The sequence below is a fragment of the Rhinopithecus roxellana genome, chromosome 21 (assembly GCF_007565055.1).
Source record: "Rhinopithecus roxellana isolate Shanxi Qingling chromosome 21, ASM756505v1, whole genome shotgun sequence".
NCBI classification, from domain to species: domain Eukaryota; kingdom Metazoa; phylum Chordata; class Mammalia; order Primates; family Cercopithecidae; genus Rhinopithecus; species Rhinopithecus roxellana.
The window spans coordinates 18,123,667-18,140,463 of NC_044569.1; the positions used below are offsets into that span (position 1 = coordinate 18,123,667).

At 38.2% G+C, this 16,797-nt stretch overlaps 1 protein-coding gene across 4 annotated transcripts in view; it reads left to right on the forward strand.

Annotated features, from left to right (window-relative positions):
* Positions 1-16,797, forward strand: part of KIAA1328 (KIAA1328 ortholog) — a 397,521-nt gene that overhangs the window by 333,672 nt on the left and 47,052 nt on the right. For all 4 annotated transcript variants that reach the window (XM_030925946.1, XM_010385375.2, XM_030925948.1 and 1 more), the window contains 2 exons: positions 632-813; positions 13,410-13,518. In XM_030925946.1, coding sequence (XP_030781806.1) covers positions 632-813; positions 13,410-13,518 — 291 coding nt within the window. The remainder of the gene's footprint in view (positions 1-631; positions 814-13,409; positions 13,519-16,797) is intronic.

Sequence of the window (16,797 nt, forward strand, 5' to 3'; positions counted from 1 at the left end):
TAAGAGGAAATGTGCTAATGGTGGGAACACAGTTTAATAGAGAAGAAAGTATGTACATGTGTTCATTTTCATTAAAATACCTATTGTGTATTTGTCTTGTTGACCTTTCAATGAAATTATGTAAGTATGGAGTCTAGTTCTTCTACATGCACTGTTACACTACTTCTTACATACTCTGGGTACATAATAAATACTGATAACAATTGAAAATTAGAAACACAAATGCGTTTGTGTGAGGCACATTGGTGATATTTTAATCCCTAGTGTTCATTTTTAGTACTTGGAAAACATCTTAGATATGCAAGTCTTGTTTTAGCATACTTTTTATTTCTATAGATAGCCTGGTTCTTAGTCATACTCTGCGACTTTATTAGCTGTTTCATCAGTTTGAATCTTATTTCCCCAACTCCCAGTGTGAGCTTTTTGAGAATAAAGACCATTTCTTTTCCAAAATTGTTGTGACAGGACACAAAATAGATGTTGAGTAAATTATTTAAATTACACCTCAGTAAAAAGTAAGATAAAGAAAGTTCTTAATGAATTGCATTTAAACCCATACTGAATTTAAATATCTGTATGCTCTATGTCCCTTTCTATGCCTTCAACAGTTCATTCATCGTTGTTCTTTCAGTTTATTAAAGTCAAACTGCGATGGCTGGCTGCTTGGAACATCATCATCCATTAAAAAGTACCAAGACACCCCAAACAGTGGAGAGAATAGGAAGGAGAAGAAGACAGTTGGGTTTCATTCGCATATGAAAGATGATGCCCAGTGGTCATGTCAAAAGAAAGATACATATAGACCCCAAAGAGGTAAGTTTAACAACTGTAGTGGCAAAATGAGAAGCTGGTAGGTGAAGGTAGTTGCTAGCCAGTGAATTTCAGAAGATTTCCTACAATGCTGAGCAAAAGTCAAATGTTTACGCACTGAAGTGTGCCTGCAAGGCCACAGGTAACACATTTACTAGATTAGTGAATTGTATCTGCATTTTTCTTAGAATACTGGAATGAAAAACTGTATCCAACTTGTCCCTCTTTTTGCAAGCAATAACTGTTAAGAATTAGTCAGCAGTAAGTATGGTCATAGACTAAAATAATGTTCCAAGTGAGTAAAAAGGGTAAGATACTGAACATAAATCTCTCCTGGAAACATAAACGCTAACAACTACAGTTAATCCTCAGTTGACTAGAATCATGGGGAGGGTGGAAGAGAGGTCATGGACAACTCCCCATATTGTGACTAAAGCAAAATCTCAAAAGTGTAAAGCATATTTTGCCTAGCAGTCTTTTTAAGTGTCAGTAACACTTCCTATTATATGTGGTAGATTTTAAAGAAATCAATTATCAATAAGTATGTTAAATGTTGAGTGAAGCAAATTTATTTGTTTCCCAGTTCCAGGAGAAGCTTTTGGCTTAATCTATCCTGGCATCCTTACAGGATCGACTTTGGAAAAGAATGGAGCAAGTCTGAGCTTTATTGTACAGAAAAGATGTACAGGAAACAAAGGCCCAAAAAGACGTCTGAGCCCTCTCTTGCTCACACTTCTTTCCTAGGTGTCTTTTTTCCCTTCTCACAACCATTAATCCTGATTTCCTTCTTACTTACCTGTTTTTCTACTGGGCCAGCACCTTTCTACCTCTGGTGTCATGCAACCTACTTTTCATAATCTCTGTAGCCACTCTTACATTTATTTATTTGGAAATTGGGCAGTGCTTTGTGATATCTTGCAGTTGTATATCTCCCTGCCTTTTTTCATCTGCTACTAGCTCTGTCATGCTTTTTCGGTTTGATTATGATTAATCTAGAAATTGTTTAATCCTATTCCACATAATTGAGAGATGATAATTCGTTCAAATTTTGGGAGGGAGGACTATCCACAATTTGAAATAAAAGCAAAAGTACGTTTTGTTTGACATAAGGCAAAGAAAAGTTTTGTAGACTTCCATTGCTTTAGAACAACTTAGAAGTTTCTTTTTGGACATTGCTTCCAAAAATAAAACTTAAATTGAAGAAATTTTATGAGGTAGAATCTTTACTTTCTCTGTTAGCAGTCCTTCAGAAATGGAAAACCCTTACCTCAGCTTCCTCTGTTCTTAGTCATTGCACTTTGGAGAGCGAAGAACTAGTCACAACTGGTGTGGTGGTTACACTGCAAAGCTTAACACAGTCTTCGGTTAACTTGTCTTCAAATTTGTGTTGTGTGGCAGCACTAAGATAAAATGGCAAAATGATAAAAAATATAGTGTAATAGCAAAAGAACAAATAACTTGTGTTATTGGTTAAGACCACAGCAACAGTAGAAAGCAGCAATTGAAAAGGCACTTTGAGAAAGATATCATCAGGCCAGCCCTTGCTGTGGTGGAGGTTAATCTCTCCTGGGCCTAGCTACAGAAGCCAGAAGCCTGAAAAGGGCTTGTGTCCAAAAAAAAATCAATTTCTAATTTGAAACAAAATCATTTTTGACTAACAGGGGTTCAGAACCCATTACTTTTCGCTGTATAGTCTGCTGACATTTCAGCACTTTCTGTTGTGCACAATGAATCCTAATAGTCATTTTATAATGTTGCTATACCAATCAATTTAACCAAGAGAAAGCTGTTACAATTCTGCAAAGTTTTCAGGAACAGTTTTCACTCATGGTTTTATTTTTTCTTCCATTAGGTTTTTTTCCCCTTTTTTTTTGTGGGAGTGGGGGAAGGTTGTAGTGTTGCAGTAAAAAAAAAAAAAAAAAAAAAAAAAAAAGAATAGAAACTTTTTCATCTTTTTAAGAGTTTTTATTTTAAGGCATTCACAGAAACTACTGACTCTTCTACTCATAAAGAAGACCGTCTTGTATTTTCCTTCTCTTTTATTCTAATATGGAGCTGTTAGCAAAATTATGATCTGCATGACCATTAAAGAGGCTAAAGTTGCCCCCCTTTGAGCCATTCTGCCCATTGCACAGCTAGTGTATGCAGATTATAGTACAGGGCAAAGTTATTACATTGGCATTTGCTGTGGCACCCAACCAAATGGGAGATATAAACTTTCCATGGATGCGCAGTAGACTTGGAAACCCTGTTTATCATAAGGCCGATGACCTAGCACTAATCACCTAAGTTACACTGCTTGGTTTAGCACCTTCTTAATTGCTTTACCCTTTTTAGTGTGTGTGAATTTTTTAATACACTTTTCTTCTGTCTTATATCTTTTGTTTCTTCTGCTGTTATCCTTTACTCATTAAGTACTACATAGGACATTTACTACAGGACCATTAATCTTTATTACCAGTCTCTTACTCCCTTACCTCTCCTATCCTCCTCACCATTCTGCCAGCTTTATGATGCTAAACACGTGGAAAAAAAAAAAAAAAAAGACTATTGTCTCAAGAAACAACCTTATGATAGCAAAGATATGTACAGTATTGTCAAAATTACACTTAAGATATATAAACTTGTTCATTCATCAGTTTTAGTTGCTTTTATTGAGCAATGTCAAACAGGGAGATAATACTTGGGAAAATCTAAACTTGAATAAAGAACTTTTAAAAGGCATAAATCTGGAAACACCCGATCTTCATTCCTCTTTTTTCCTCCCTTGCAGCCTCAAAACATTTTCCACCAGCGTGCCTAGAACTTCCCTTTCCTGAGCAATCATCGATATTCCCTTTTATCAGAACCCTCAAAGCTGAGGGCATTTTTTTCTTGTTATGGTGATGGGCTAGCAGAGGCTGTGAAGCCACTGAGCGCGTAATTTCCAGAACTAAAATGTTAAACTTCTGAGCTTGGCACTGCTCCTTCCTAAGTCAGGCTGTAAAACCTGACTTTGGCCGCTCCCTTCCTCCTTTTCATTCCTCCTTCGTGAAACTCTTAAATTCCCTTAAAATGTTGGCAGAGGCTGAACCTAGGATAATTTGGATTTACCTGATGGTATAGATTGTGCCCTTCATTTTGCCTTTGGGGTTTTCTTAGGTTATATGATTTTATATAGCAGCTGCCACTGGTTGAGATCCCCTAGTAACTCCCAAACACTTTTTTTTTTCCCATTGGACGATGATTATTCTAGACTCAGCTGAAGTAAAGAATAATCTCAGAAGCTCCTAGTTGTTCCTATAAGTGAGCCTGTGCTTAAAATGATGTGAGTACTCTTCATAACCCCAGGTGGATTAAAGTAGGTGACATGCTTAAAGAAATGAACAATTGGAGTGTCCAAAGTACAGAAATCATTTCTATCTTGCCTCTAAGGAGCATTTCTCATGTTTCTTTTATTATTACAATCATGATCATTATTCTTTGTTCAACCATAAAGGTACCTTAAGATACTACTTCTGATACCCAGAAATCTCAGCTGAAGATACGCCAAAAGTTGATGTCTTTATCAACAGCACATAGAATGCAAGCATCATAGAGGGCTATGAATAAACCCAGATATGTAGAATAAATTTTCCTGGCCAGTCCACTAAAAAAAGGAATTCAAATGTAGGAGACTAGTATTAAAAGTTGATGTTGATATATATGAAATATTATCACCTAAACCAGAGGGTCTACATTTCCCATTCTCTAAAATGGAAAGAAATTTCTCAAAACACTATGTGGTTTACTTATTTATTATATATGTTTTGTATCTTCTCCCTCAGAATATAAGTTCCATATGTTCACTGTTGTATCCCCATCTCCTACAACACTGCTTAACTTGTGGTGTGGTAGGTACTCATTATACATTTGTTGAATGAATTAACATAACATTGTATATATTGATTTTTCTTTCAATGCCCTTATTCTGTGACTCAGGTAGACTTTTTCACCTCAGTACCTGCAGTGATATATTGATTTAAGCAAAATATATGCTTTTCTCTTCAAAGTTCTTATGGTGATCAATTGGTAATGTTAAAGAGAAATCAGTAGAGTGGGCTCTTAAAAATAGTACTGGTCTGGTGTGCTGGGTCATGCCTGTAATCCCAGCACTTTGGGAGGCTGAGGCAGGAGGATCACCTGAGGTCAGGAATTCGAGAGCAGCCTGGCCAACATGGTGAAATCCCATCTCTACTAAAAATAGAAAAAATTAGCCTGGTGTGATGGTGTGTACCTGTAGTCCCAGCTACTCAGGAGGCTGAGGCAGAAGAATTGCTTGAGCCCATGAGGCAGAGGTTTCAGTGAGCCGAGATCACTCCACTGCACTCCAGCCTGGGTGACAGAGCAAGACTCTTGTCTTAAAAAAAAAAAAAAAGTGCTGCCTTAGGAGTCAAGAAAATATGGGGGGAGGGGGTTCTATTGTCTTGTATTCTAATTGAAGTTTAATTTATATACGCTAAATTGTAGAGGCTTTAAAAAAATGTATAGTGTGATAAATTTTGAAAATTATATATACCCGTGTAACCACTACCCCAATTAAGATATAGTACATTTCCATTTTCAATAAATCCTCATCCTCTTTTCTAGTCAATCCTCCTGAGGCCTTTCCTCTTGGGTTGCTGATGGCTGCCTTCTCACTGCGTCCTCACGTGGCCTTTTCTGTGTGTGCATCCCAGGAAACGCTTCCGCTTCCAGCCACTCTCAGGCCCACCCCTATGACCTCATTCAACTTAACTACCTCTTTAAAGGTCTTGTCTCCAAATATAGTCATATTCTGAGGTGTCCTGGACTTTAGGACTTCAGATTACTTAGGGAAGGCACAACTAAGTCCATAACCACTTTCTTTACAATTTTTGTGCCTTTTCTTTCTTTTTCTTATCTAATCAGACCATTTAGGGGTTTTATTACAATATAGAATACAATGAAAAAAGTAGACTTCCATGCCTTGTTCCCAACCTTGTAGGGAAAAGATAGTCTTTCACCATTAAGTATGATTTTAGCTGGAGGCTTTTTTTTTTTTTTTTTTTTTGAGAAGCAGTCTTGCCCTAGTTGCCCAGGCTGGAATGCAATGGCACTATATCGGTTCACTGCAACCTCCACCTCCTGGGTTCAAGCAGTTCTTCTGCCTCAGCCTCCTGAGTGGCTTGGATTACAGGTGTGCACTACCACACCCGGCTAATTTTTTTTTTTTTTTTTTTTTTTTTTTTTGTGACAAGAGTCTTTGCTCTTGTTGCCTAGGCTGGAGTGCAATGGCACAATCTCGGCTCACCACAACCTCCGCCTCCCGGGTTCAAGCGATTCTGCCTCAGGCTCCCGAGTAGCTGGGACCACAGGCGCCCACCACCACGCCCAGATAATTTTTTGTATTTTTAGTAGCAACAGGGTTTCACCATGTTGGTCAGGCTGGTCTCAAACTCCTGACCTCAGGTAGCCACCACGCCAGGGCAGCTGGAGGCTTTTTGAAAATGCTCTTTATCGGGCTGTGAAAGTTTCCTCCTAGTTTGCTGAAAGTCTTTATCATAAAGGGGTGTTGAATTTCATCAAATTTTTTTTCTGTGCTTATGATCATGTTATGTTTTTTTCTTCTCAGAAGGTAGTTTAATGATTACACTGATTGGGAGATATTGGGGTGGTAATTTTTTTTTTTTTTTTGGTAGTGACCTTGTCAGCTTTGGGTATCAGAGTTACGCTAGTGTCATACATGCATCAGGAAGACATCAGTGGAAATGGTGTGGTAGGTACCTTCAGGGCTTCATCTCTCCCAAGAAACACTGAAAAATCTTGCAAACACTGTCAGAATCTACCTTATTAGAACTCTGGAGGATAGTGAAAGATTTACAGAAACAAAACCAATTCTTAGGAGAGAAGCTACTGAAGCATTGTAGGAGGACTCTTCTAGAGTTAACTTAGTCTTGCCCTACCCCAAGCTTGCCCAACCCACAACCCGTGGGCCATATGTGGCCCAGGACAACTCTGAATGCGGCCCAACACAAATTTGTAAACTTTCCTGAAACATTATGAGATTTTTTTTTTTGCAATTTTTTAAAGCTCATCAGCTATCATTAGTGTATTTTATGTGTAGTCCAAGACAGTTCTCTCAGTGTGTACTAGGGAAGCCAAAAGATTGGGTGCCCCTGCCCTCCCCTCTTCCCAGCATGGCAGCAGTCTAAAAGATGGCAGCCTGAGTTCCAGGTGTTAGTATCTGCCCTCTGGAGAAGCACAGCAGACCCTGTTCTCAAGGGATTGTTTCTCTGTTTTAACCTGTCTGTGGATTCCCTAAAGGGCTGAGACCTGGAGCCTGCCTTTGTTTTGTTTGACTAAACTTTCTCTGGGCAGAGAGTGGCTACATATAGGACATTCCTTGAAAACACTGAAAATCAGATGGACACACCACTGGCGCCTGGGGTTTAAAAAAGTAACAATGAGGCAAACAATAGACACACCAAAAAGTTAGATAATCTAGAATAAATAGAAGATCTGAATAGACCTATATAACAAGTAAAAAGATTGAATCAGTAATCAAAACCTCCCAACAAAACAAACCCATGACCAGATGGCTTCACTGATGAATTTTACCAAACATTTAAACAATTAGCACAGATTCTTCTCAGACTCTTCTAAAAAATGTAAGAGGAAGGAATACATCCTAATGAAACAGGAAAAGTTCCCCTATCCCCCTCGCAGGGTTTGTAACGGGGGAGTGGCTCGCTTCTTCAGTGCCCTGCTGCCCAAACCTCTAGGGGGAGCATGCAGACGGGCAGGTTGTGGGGCTCCCACCCCATGGCAGCATCTGGGGGTGAATGTCTACAGCTCCTGAAGCCCCAGTGGGCTTATGCTGCCGTGTGCTTTTTTAGTTTTGCCGTCTATAGGTGGCTTGTGTTAACCAGCTCAATCAGACCCTTTACCTGTCGCAAGGACAGAGGGCTTTCTGTTTCCCAGGTTCTTGCCTTAGTGTACGGGAAAAACTGGATCACATGTGGGCTTGGAGAATGAATGCAAGGTTTTATTTAGTGATAGGAGTAGCTCTCAGCAGATGGATGGGGAGTCAGAAGGGGGATGGAGTGGGAAGGTAGTTTTACCCTGGAGTTGGGCTGCTTAGCATCTGGACTCTCTTCCAACCGCTCTGGCCAAATTCCCCTTGCTGTCTACATCGTTCCACCAGTCAGTGGCCTGCCAGTGGTATCTGCCTGATGCCTGTTGGTATGTTCTTACGCTCCTCTCGACGTCCAGCTGCTTGTGTGCTCTTCTGCCGGTGTGTTCCTCTTGACATCCACCAGCTTCTGTCCCTTCCCACTAGGGTCTTGGGGTTTTTATGGGCACAGGATGTGGGGGTGGCAGGCCAGAGTGGTCTTGGAAAATGCAACATTTGGGTGCCAATCAGGAGTGCTTGTCCTCACCTTGGTCCATGGGCACAGGCCCAATGGTGGAACCCTCACCAGGAACCCTGCCCTTTTCCTCCCTGCACTTCCCTGCCCCCCTCAAGAGGCCAGCATTACCCTGATATCAAAGCCAGAGACAGATGTCACAAGAAAAGCAAACTATAGACCAATATTCTTTATGAATATGGATGAAAATATAGTTAACAAAATACTAACAAGCCAAATACAGCATATTAAAAGGATTATAAATCATAACTAAGTGAGATTTAGCCCAAGAATACAAAGGCAGTTCAACATACAAAAATCAATGAACGTAATACACATTAATAGAATGAAGGAATAACCTCATGATCATCTCAGTTTACACAGAAAAAGCATGTGACAGTCCAACATTCTTTCATGATATCTGCCCAACTGTATAGGAAATTGTTGACTCTGCTATAGTAGGTCACCAAGGACAAGGAGAGGTATTGGAAGAGTACACATGAAAAGTTGTTATAGGACACAACAGAAGTAGCACATATAATACCCACTGGCTTTCCACCTGACCACACATAATTACAAGGAGGACTGGGGAATATAATCTAGCTGTGTACCTAGGAAGAAGGAAGGAGTACATTTTGGTGGATAACTGACAGTATCTGCCACAACAGCATTCTTCATAATAGCCCCAAACCAGAAATACTCCAAATGTCCCTCAATAGCAGAATGGATAAAAAGTCACAAATGCATACAATGGAATAGTACTTAGCAAATAAAACAACAAAACTGCAGTACATAAAAATTATCAGCATAGGTAAATTTTGCAAACAATTTAAGCAAAAGAAGTCTCAAAAATAATATATATAATACGTTTCTATTTTTATAAAGTTCAAAAGCAACAAAGCTAAATGACATATTTAACCAAACACATAAATGGTAGAACTATAAAGCATAGAAAGGAAATAATTATTAGAATAGTTGGGGTCCCCGGAGGCGAGAAGGAATTGTGACTGGGGATGGATATTGGTGATGTATCTGGGTGGCAGTGCTGCCAGGGCTTGCTTTCTTGAGCTGGGAATGGATTATACTGGTTTTGTTTAAACTGAATAGATAATATGGCTCAGCTGTTTAAAAAATATAAAATAAAACAAAGGGCCTAGAAACAGAGTTTTCTTAAACATTGAGCTCTAAGAAAAAAAATTACCATGAAATATACCCAGTTATATCTAAATAGAACATGATCCATTATAATCAATTCCATCTGTGCATGTGAAAATATATGTGCATGTTTATGTAAATGCATTCACATATATTACATGTATATAAAATACACATTTATATATGAAATCAATCAGCCTAGTAATATTCTTACCAGCATTTTTATTTTTATATTTATTTATTTATTTATTTATTTATTTATTTATTTATTTTTGAGACAGAGTCTGGCACTGTCTCCCAGACTGGAGTGCAGTGGCACGATCTTGGCTCGCTGCAACCTCTGCCTCCCAGGTTCAAGCGATTCTTTAGCCTCAGACTCCTGAGTAACTGGGATTACAGGTGCCCACCAACAGGCCCAGCTAATTTTTTGTGTTTTTAGTAGAGATAGGGTTTCACTATGTTGGCCAGGCTGGTCTCAAACACCTGACCTCATGATTTACCCGCCATGGCCTCCCAAAGTGCTGGGATTACAGGCCTGAGCCACTGCACTCTGCCAGCATTTTTATTTTTTTTAAGCATATGTTATTATTGTGTGTGTGTGTGTGTGTGTGTGTGTCTGTGTTTGTGTGTGTGTGTTTAAATATACGGGAATATAGAGTTCCATGAATATGCATAACTGTAATTGTTGGTATACTTAATACTATATAAAATTTATAAAGGGAACAAATACAATTAAAAGCTGATATATAGCTTTGTGGAAATGCAATAAGAAATAGAACTTAGAGAATTAAGAAAAAAGAACAGTTAAACTTGGTCTGTGCTTTACAGCAATCATTCTTATCCTTTTCAGGGTCCCATTCCCTTTCAGAATTTGGTAAAATATATGGTTTATTTCTTCAGAAAAATAAATGAGCACACGTATATACATTGTTGTGCCTACAATTATGAGGTATAATTCTTCAATTATAAAAGTCCCTGGACTTTTAAATTCCTGTTAAAATTTAAAAGTCTGTTTTAAATTCCTTCTTTAAATTGTCCCCAGGTATTCTGTGATAGTGACCAAAAAGATAACTTATATTCTGTCACTACCAAGCATTTCTTCTTCCCTTTCACCTCACTCACAAATCCCTTTCAGTTGTTTCTACCCCTATTTGTCCATCTTAATTTCCTCTTAATCACCCAGGATTCTACCCAGACAATTGTATTAGTAGTGAACTGCTTTGCCTGCCTTTGTTCTATCTATTCCACTCTATTCTAAATTCTGCCTCAAAATTAATCTCTCCAAGGACCAGTTTGGTTTTTTTTTTATCATTGTTGTTACTGTTTTATTTTTGAGTTCCTCTAAAATAATGCTTACAAGTTTACCATACAGAGCCAAACAGACCTTGATTGCATTCAAAATCCAGCTTTGCTCTTACCAGCTGGGTGATATCGGACATGCTTCTTGACCTTTTTACAATTTCCACTTCCTTATCTATAAAATAAGGACAATAATATAATTTAAAGACTGTTGTAAGGATTAATGAGATACTGCATTGAACGTGATTAGCAGGGTCAAGGACATAGTGATGTTCCATAAATATTTCCTGACTAAATGAAATATTAAGCCTTTAGGTTTTCAATTTAATGCTTTTGCTAATGTAAGTCTCTGTCTCCCATTTCATACTTGTCATTGTTTCCTATCAAAGAATCCTACCTCCTGCATCAAATGTTCCCCAAATCCTATAGCCAAATGTGAACTCTCCCATTTCTTAATTCCTCAGACTTTTCATAGTACTTATTACAGCAGCATAACATAATGGCCAAAGCTCTCGGGTCATCTTGGACATAGATACTAGCTCCATCACTTATAGCTCGGTGACCTTGGGCAGGTCACATAGGCTCTTTATTGCTTATTTTCCCTATCTGCAAATTTGTTATAAAGATATTATCACAAAAAGTTTTTATGAAAATAAAAAATAATTTCTAGAAAAGGTAAAACAATAGAGATAGAGAGGGGGCTAGTACCAGACTAAGGCCGGGAGCAAGTATTACCTACAAATGGGCAAGAGGGAACCTTCTGAAGCAAGGAAATATTCTAAAACTGGATTTTAGAAAGAAATATGTAAGTACCATGCAAATTAAAAAAAAATGGTTTGTAGCCATGCTTTCATAACTATATAAAGTTACTATTTATCAAACTCTACATTTAAAATGAGTAAATTTTATGATACTCAAATTATACCTCAATAAAACTTATATACACACTAAGCATATTGTATGTATATTACCTTATACTGCCTTGTGTTATCTGTGGTTTTGGTTTTGTTTTTTTCTTGAGACAGTCTTGCTCTGTTGCCCAGGCTAGCATGCAGTAGCATGACCATAGCTCACTGCAGCCTCAACCTCCTGGGCTCAAGGGATCCTCCTGCCTCAACGTCCTGAGTAGCTGGGACTAGGACTACCGGCACATGCCACCACACCTGGCTAATTTTATTTCTTATAGAAACAGGATCTTGCTATGTTGCCCAGGCTGGTCTCCAACTCCTGGCCTGATCCTCCTGCCTTGGCCTCCCAAAGTGCTCGGATTACAGGTGTCAGCCACTGAGCCCATCCTCTATGTCTCTTTATGTGATTGTCAAGAGTGTCTTGTGTCCTTACTCTCATACCTTCCTTCCGCTCCCTATTAACTAAGCCTGAGCTTAATCCTGGCACTGGCCAGTATTAATATGTACTTGTTTGGGTTGAGGGTACCACAGATTTCTATATATAAAGAAGACTGAATTGTGCATTTAGAGGCTGGTCTTTTACATCTACACATAATAGATTAGTGGGACCCCATCTCTACAAAAATAAAAATAAAAAATTAGCCTGGCATGGTGGCACACATTTGTGGTCCCAGATACTCACGAGGCTGAGGCAAGAGGATTACTTGGGCCCAGGAGGTCAAGGTTGCAGTGAGCTGTGATTGCACCACTACACTCCAACCTAGTGATGGAGCGAGACCCTGTCTCAATAAACAGACAAACAAACAGAGTAGAGAATAGTTGACATAAAGAGTATAGGTTTTGAAGTCAAGGATAATGGTGATCGTTTTGATGCTAATCGCTGTAGCCATAAGACTCTAGCCTTCTCTATGCCTGATGATTTCAGGTTACACGCAACCTGTTGCCATTCCCAAAGTTAGCATACTGTACTCCTGGCATTTTAGGGTCTGGTATTCCCAGCACTCCAAAGTTTTGGTTATTTGAATACTCTCCCTTTTGTCAGAGAGTGGATCTTCCCAAATAACTTCACGCATCCCGGATAACAGTTTTCAAAGAACCAAAAGAAGAACTGTGAATGTGAGTCTTATAGTCTTCCAAGATAAATATAGCGGTATTTTATGTTGTTTAGAAACTAATAATAACTGAAAAATAAAATAAAAATAATATTTCTGTGCATACCATCTTTTTATTTCGCACTGCAGAAGAGAAAAGGAATTACAAACAGAACATTGCTTGTTGGAAAGGAATTGAGGCCAAGTCAGGCAGTTCCTGGGAGGATAAACTATTGCTTAGGAACTTTCCCATGGCACTCGAATGAATACTACTTGAGCATATCTTCCAATTAAGATGTGTGTTTTAGCCAATGTTGAGTTCTCTAAAAGAAACTTTCCAGAGTTATATATATCTTGAAAGTGTTTTAAAGAGGATCAATGCAATTTGGAGGGTTTAGAGGTACAAAGTGCTGGAATCTTTCTTATGAAAGTTAAAGGGAACAAAATAAAACATCCTACCTCCTTGGGCATTTTCACAGTAAATCAAGATCAGCAGGGGTTTGCTAGGCAATCAGGTTTAAAAACAAAATCTCTGGTTAGTCTGTCACTGCACAAATATATTTTCTTAAAGTACATTATAGATTTCCCATGTTTGCAAAACTGAAGAGAGTTTTTCATATGCCATTGTTACATTTCAGGGAAACAAGTGGCTTACCTTTGAAGCTTGGACATTCCTATAATGTCTTATATATTTACTGAGAATGAACTTTTCCATTTTCTTTTATCGAATGCCCAAATTATTTTCTTTATTGTTCATATAGGTACAATGACAGGAGTTAGAAAAGATGCGTCCACATCTCCTATGCCAACAGGAAGCCTAAAGGATTTTGTCACCACAGCCTCACCATCATTACAGCACACCACCTCCCGGTAAGCTTCAGAGATTCTTTAGTTTTTAATATTCTCCCTATGAGAGTATTTTTTGAAGTTTATTTAATAAGGAATGGAAAAATCTTGACAACTCTTAGTGATTCTTTCTCAAGAGAGGTCCTTCTTTTGAAGCATCTAGATTTGGCCAGTTTGAACCATATGGAGTCCTTTTCTTTATACATTCTCTTTGTTAGTTGATCATGGTAATGGGAAGGGCTTCCATAGAAACCTAAATAAAGCTAAACCTATCCTTCACCAGAAAGTCTGTTTAGCAGCAGGTCTTTTCCAGTTTATCACAGAGGAGTTATACACTTAGACTATAAGTTTAACTAGCTGAAATCATTGATATTGAACATGATAGTGGCTTTTGTACTAGTTAAAGGAATACCAACATTTACTTACACCAGACACATTTGAGGGGTTAAGCATTTGATCAGCCTTTTCTGGAGTCAGGGAAAGAAATGTATTATTTTAAATTTCTTATATCTAATAAACCAACTCCCACATTATGCAATTAAGGCTGAATATATAAACATCAATACCAAAAGGGCTTGGTTTATGTTTCCTCAGGGATATGATTGGTTTTAAGCACTGAAATTCATAGCAGCTTATCCAATGAATTGAATATAAATGTTAAGACTTAATTTGTAGTTAATTTAAAGTCCACTGGCTTTGCAAAGTAGAAATGCCTAAATTACAGGTCTCAAGTCTGATGATTTTAAAGATGTACTCTAAAATTTATTCTTTTGGTTTGAAGTAATTTCAAAAGGAAGAGAAAGATTATTTATTCCTCCTCTAAAAAGTTGTATTCCAGACCAGTGCCTATAGATATGCTGTTCCACAGAAGCCAAACCTAGGAAACAGTGTGTTCATCCTATTTTGGCTCTTTTTGTCATTCCTTTAATTCTGGAGCTGGAAAGGTAAGCATCTTAAAGAACTTTTGAGAAATGACCCCAACACAAAAGATAATAACAGTAGCTGCCATCTATTAAGTATCTGCCATGTCCCCCAGGACCTTGCCAAGCCCTTTATATGCATTGTCTGATTTAATCTTCACAACCTTATGAGGTGGTACTATTATCCCCATTTTTAAAATTAGGAAACTAAGGCTCATAGACATTGAAAAACAGTCTAAGGTCACATAGCTAATAACAGGCAAAGTCAGCATTTCAGACTCCAAACCTTGTAATCTTAAATATTGTAATAGTTGAGAATGACAACCTCTCTATTTTGGAGGCCACACACAATCAAAAAGAGAATTTAACTAGTTTGCCACATCCTTTCACTGTTGCTGCTTTTTTTTTTTTTTTTGAGATGGAGTCTCCCTCTGTCACCAGGCTGGAGTACAGTGTTGCGATCTCGGCTCACTGCAACCTCCACCTCCCGGGTTCAAGCAATTCTTCTGCCTCAGCCTCCCAAGTAGCTGGAACTACAGGTGCCCATCACCATGCCTGGCTAATTTTTTTTTTTTTTTTTTTTTAAATAGGGACAGGGCTTCACCATGTTTGCCAGGATGGTCTCGATCTCTTGACCTCATGATCCGCCCGCGTTGGCCTCCCAAAGTGCTGGGATTACAGGTGTAAGCCACCACGCCCAGCTGCTTTCTTTTATTTTTAACGCTACTGTTTTTGACACTCTGCCAAAGACCCACAGTAAGTTGTGGTTCTGAAATGTTGATGGGGCTTCCTCTTTGGATCCCTTAACATTGTGGCTGAAAGCTTGTGCTCAGAGGGTTTCCATCCTAGCTCACCTTGAGGGATTCATTTGGAGGAATTAGAGGTAAAGAAGGAAGATTATCTGGATTTTCAATCTGAGTTAATTTTCCTGTTGTTAAAGATTAGAATGAGATCTTTAACACCACTTTAATATATTAATGTTTTTGATAGTTGCATTTCAGTTTAGAGGGAAGTATGAAAAAATGAAATACAATGTTTCCCCAGTAAGAGTTTTATAAAACATCCTCAGCACATACCTTTTGAATGGACCATATCAACATTGTAGAGTTTTACAAGCCCAGGTTAAAACTGCTCTGAAGAGTCATATTTACAGACTTTAAAAAAGTATTATCTATTTGTCCTTAATACTGCAGATCAGCTAAATATAGATTCTGAGAAGCTTCCTAGGTAATGAGCATTTGTATTAATAAAACAACGTGTAGCACACCAGATTTTATCCTTAGAAATGCATGATGGCATCATGTAAGTCTCTTATACGAAGTTCAGAGTTAAAAAAAAAAAAAAATCAGTACTATGAAAATCAGTTACCAAGAAGGCATAGTGGTGGCCTTCCAGATTTCAGAATCAGGATAATTTGAATTGTTTTTATTTCAAAGTGTAGAAAAGGCATTTTTTTAATAGACTACATATCAGTTACATGCAAACTCTTAATGTAAGAGAAGAGCCTATTGTTCTTTATCTCAACAGACCTTTGAAAGTACCAATGGGAACGAGAGTAAAAGCTCTTCCCCTGTCCACCTTAAATTCCAAGATTTTTCAAGACCTGCAAACAAGGATGGGGGTGAGACAGATGCCAGTGGGAGACGGGTTTTCCTTTGTTCTCTGAAAATACCTAGCAAAGTTCCATTTCATTCCATGTCCTGGTGAAAAAAACAGGTGTGGCAGAGTATCTTTCTCATTCACAGTGTTAGTTGTTAATTGTTCTCACTGCCGGCTGTCAATACTATGTAAAATTTTCATTCCCCATTCAAGATGGAAAAAGTTGTGCCTGAAAATGTTAACATTTGCATTTTTATTTGTAGATTTATTTAAAGGACAGCCTCTCCTACAGCAATCCATCACTTGGTGACACCCCAAATATGAATAATGTATTGTAGACTTGCAGTTACAATGTGTAATAAGTGCTAGAGACAGTAAAGGAATGTTAACTATGTTGCAAATGTAATATTTATTGACTCGTAAAGTTTATTGCTTTTAAGGTTCAATAATACTAACCATAAGACGTTAATATCACTTATACGGATTTTAGCTGGGCACCTTTATATGTAGAAATATTCATCTATCTCATGCTAACAAAATAAATATGTAATTTACAGCATAAGCAAAGGGAGCATTATAGTTTTCTGTGCTGAAAGCTGCAATGTTTCTTTCTCTCCATTTCACTTCTGGCTCTCCACACTGATCACACACCCTCTAAGCTGCCTAAGAGAATAAGCACAGTGGTCATCTTGGCATAAGAGGGTGGTGAAGCTGAATTAAATGTACCATTCATTTCTACTTGAATGGAACAAGCAATGCCCCACAGACCACTCCACCTGGAAAG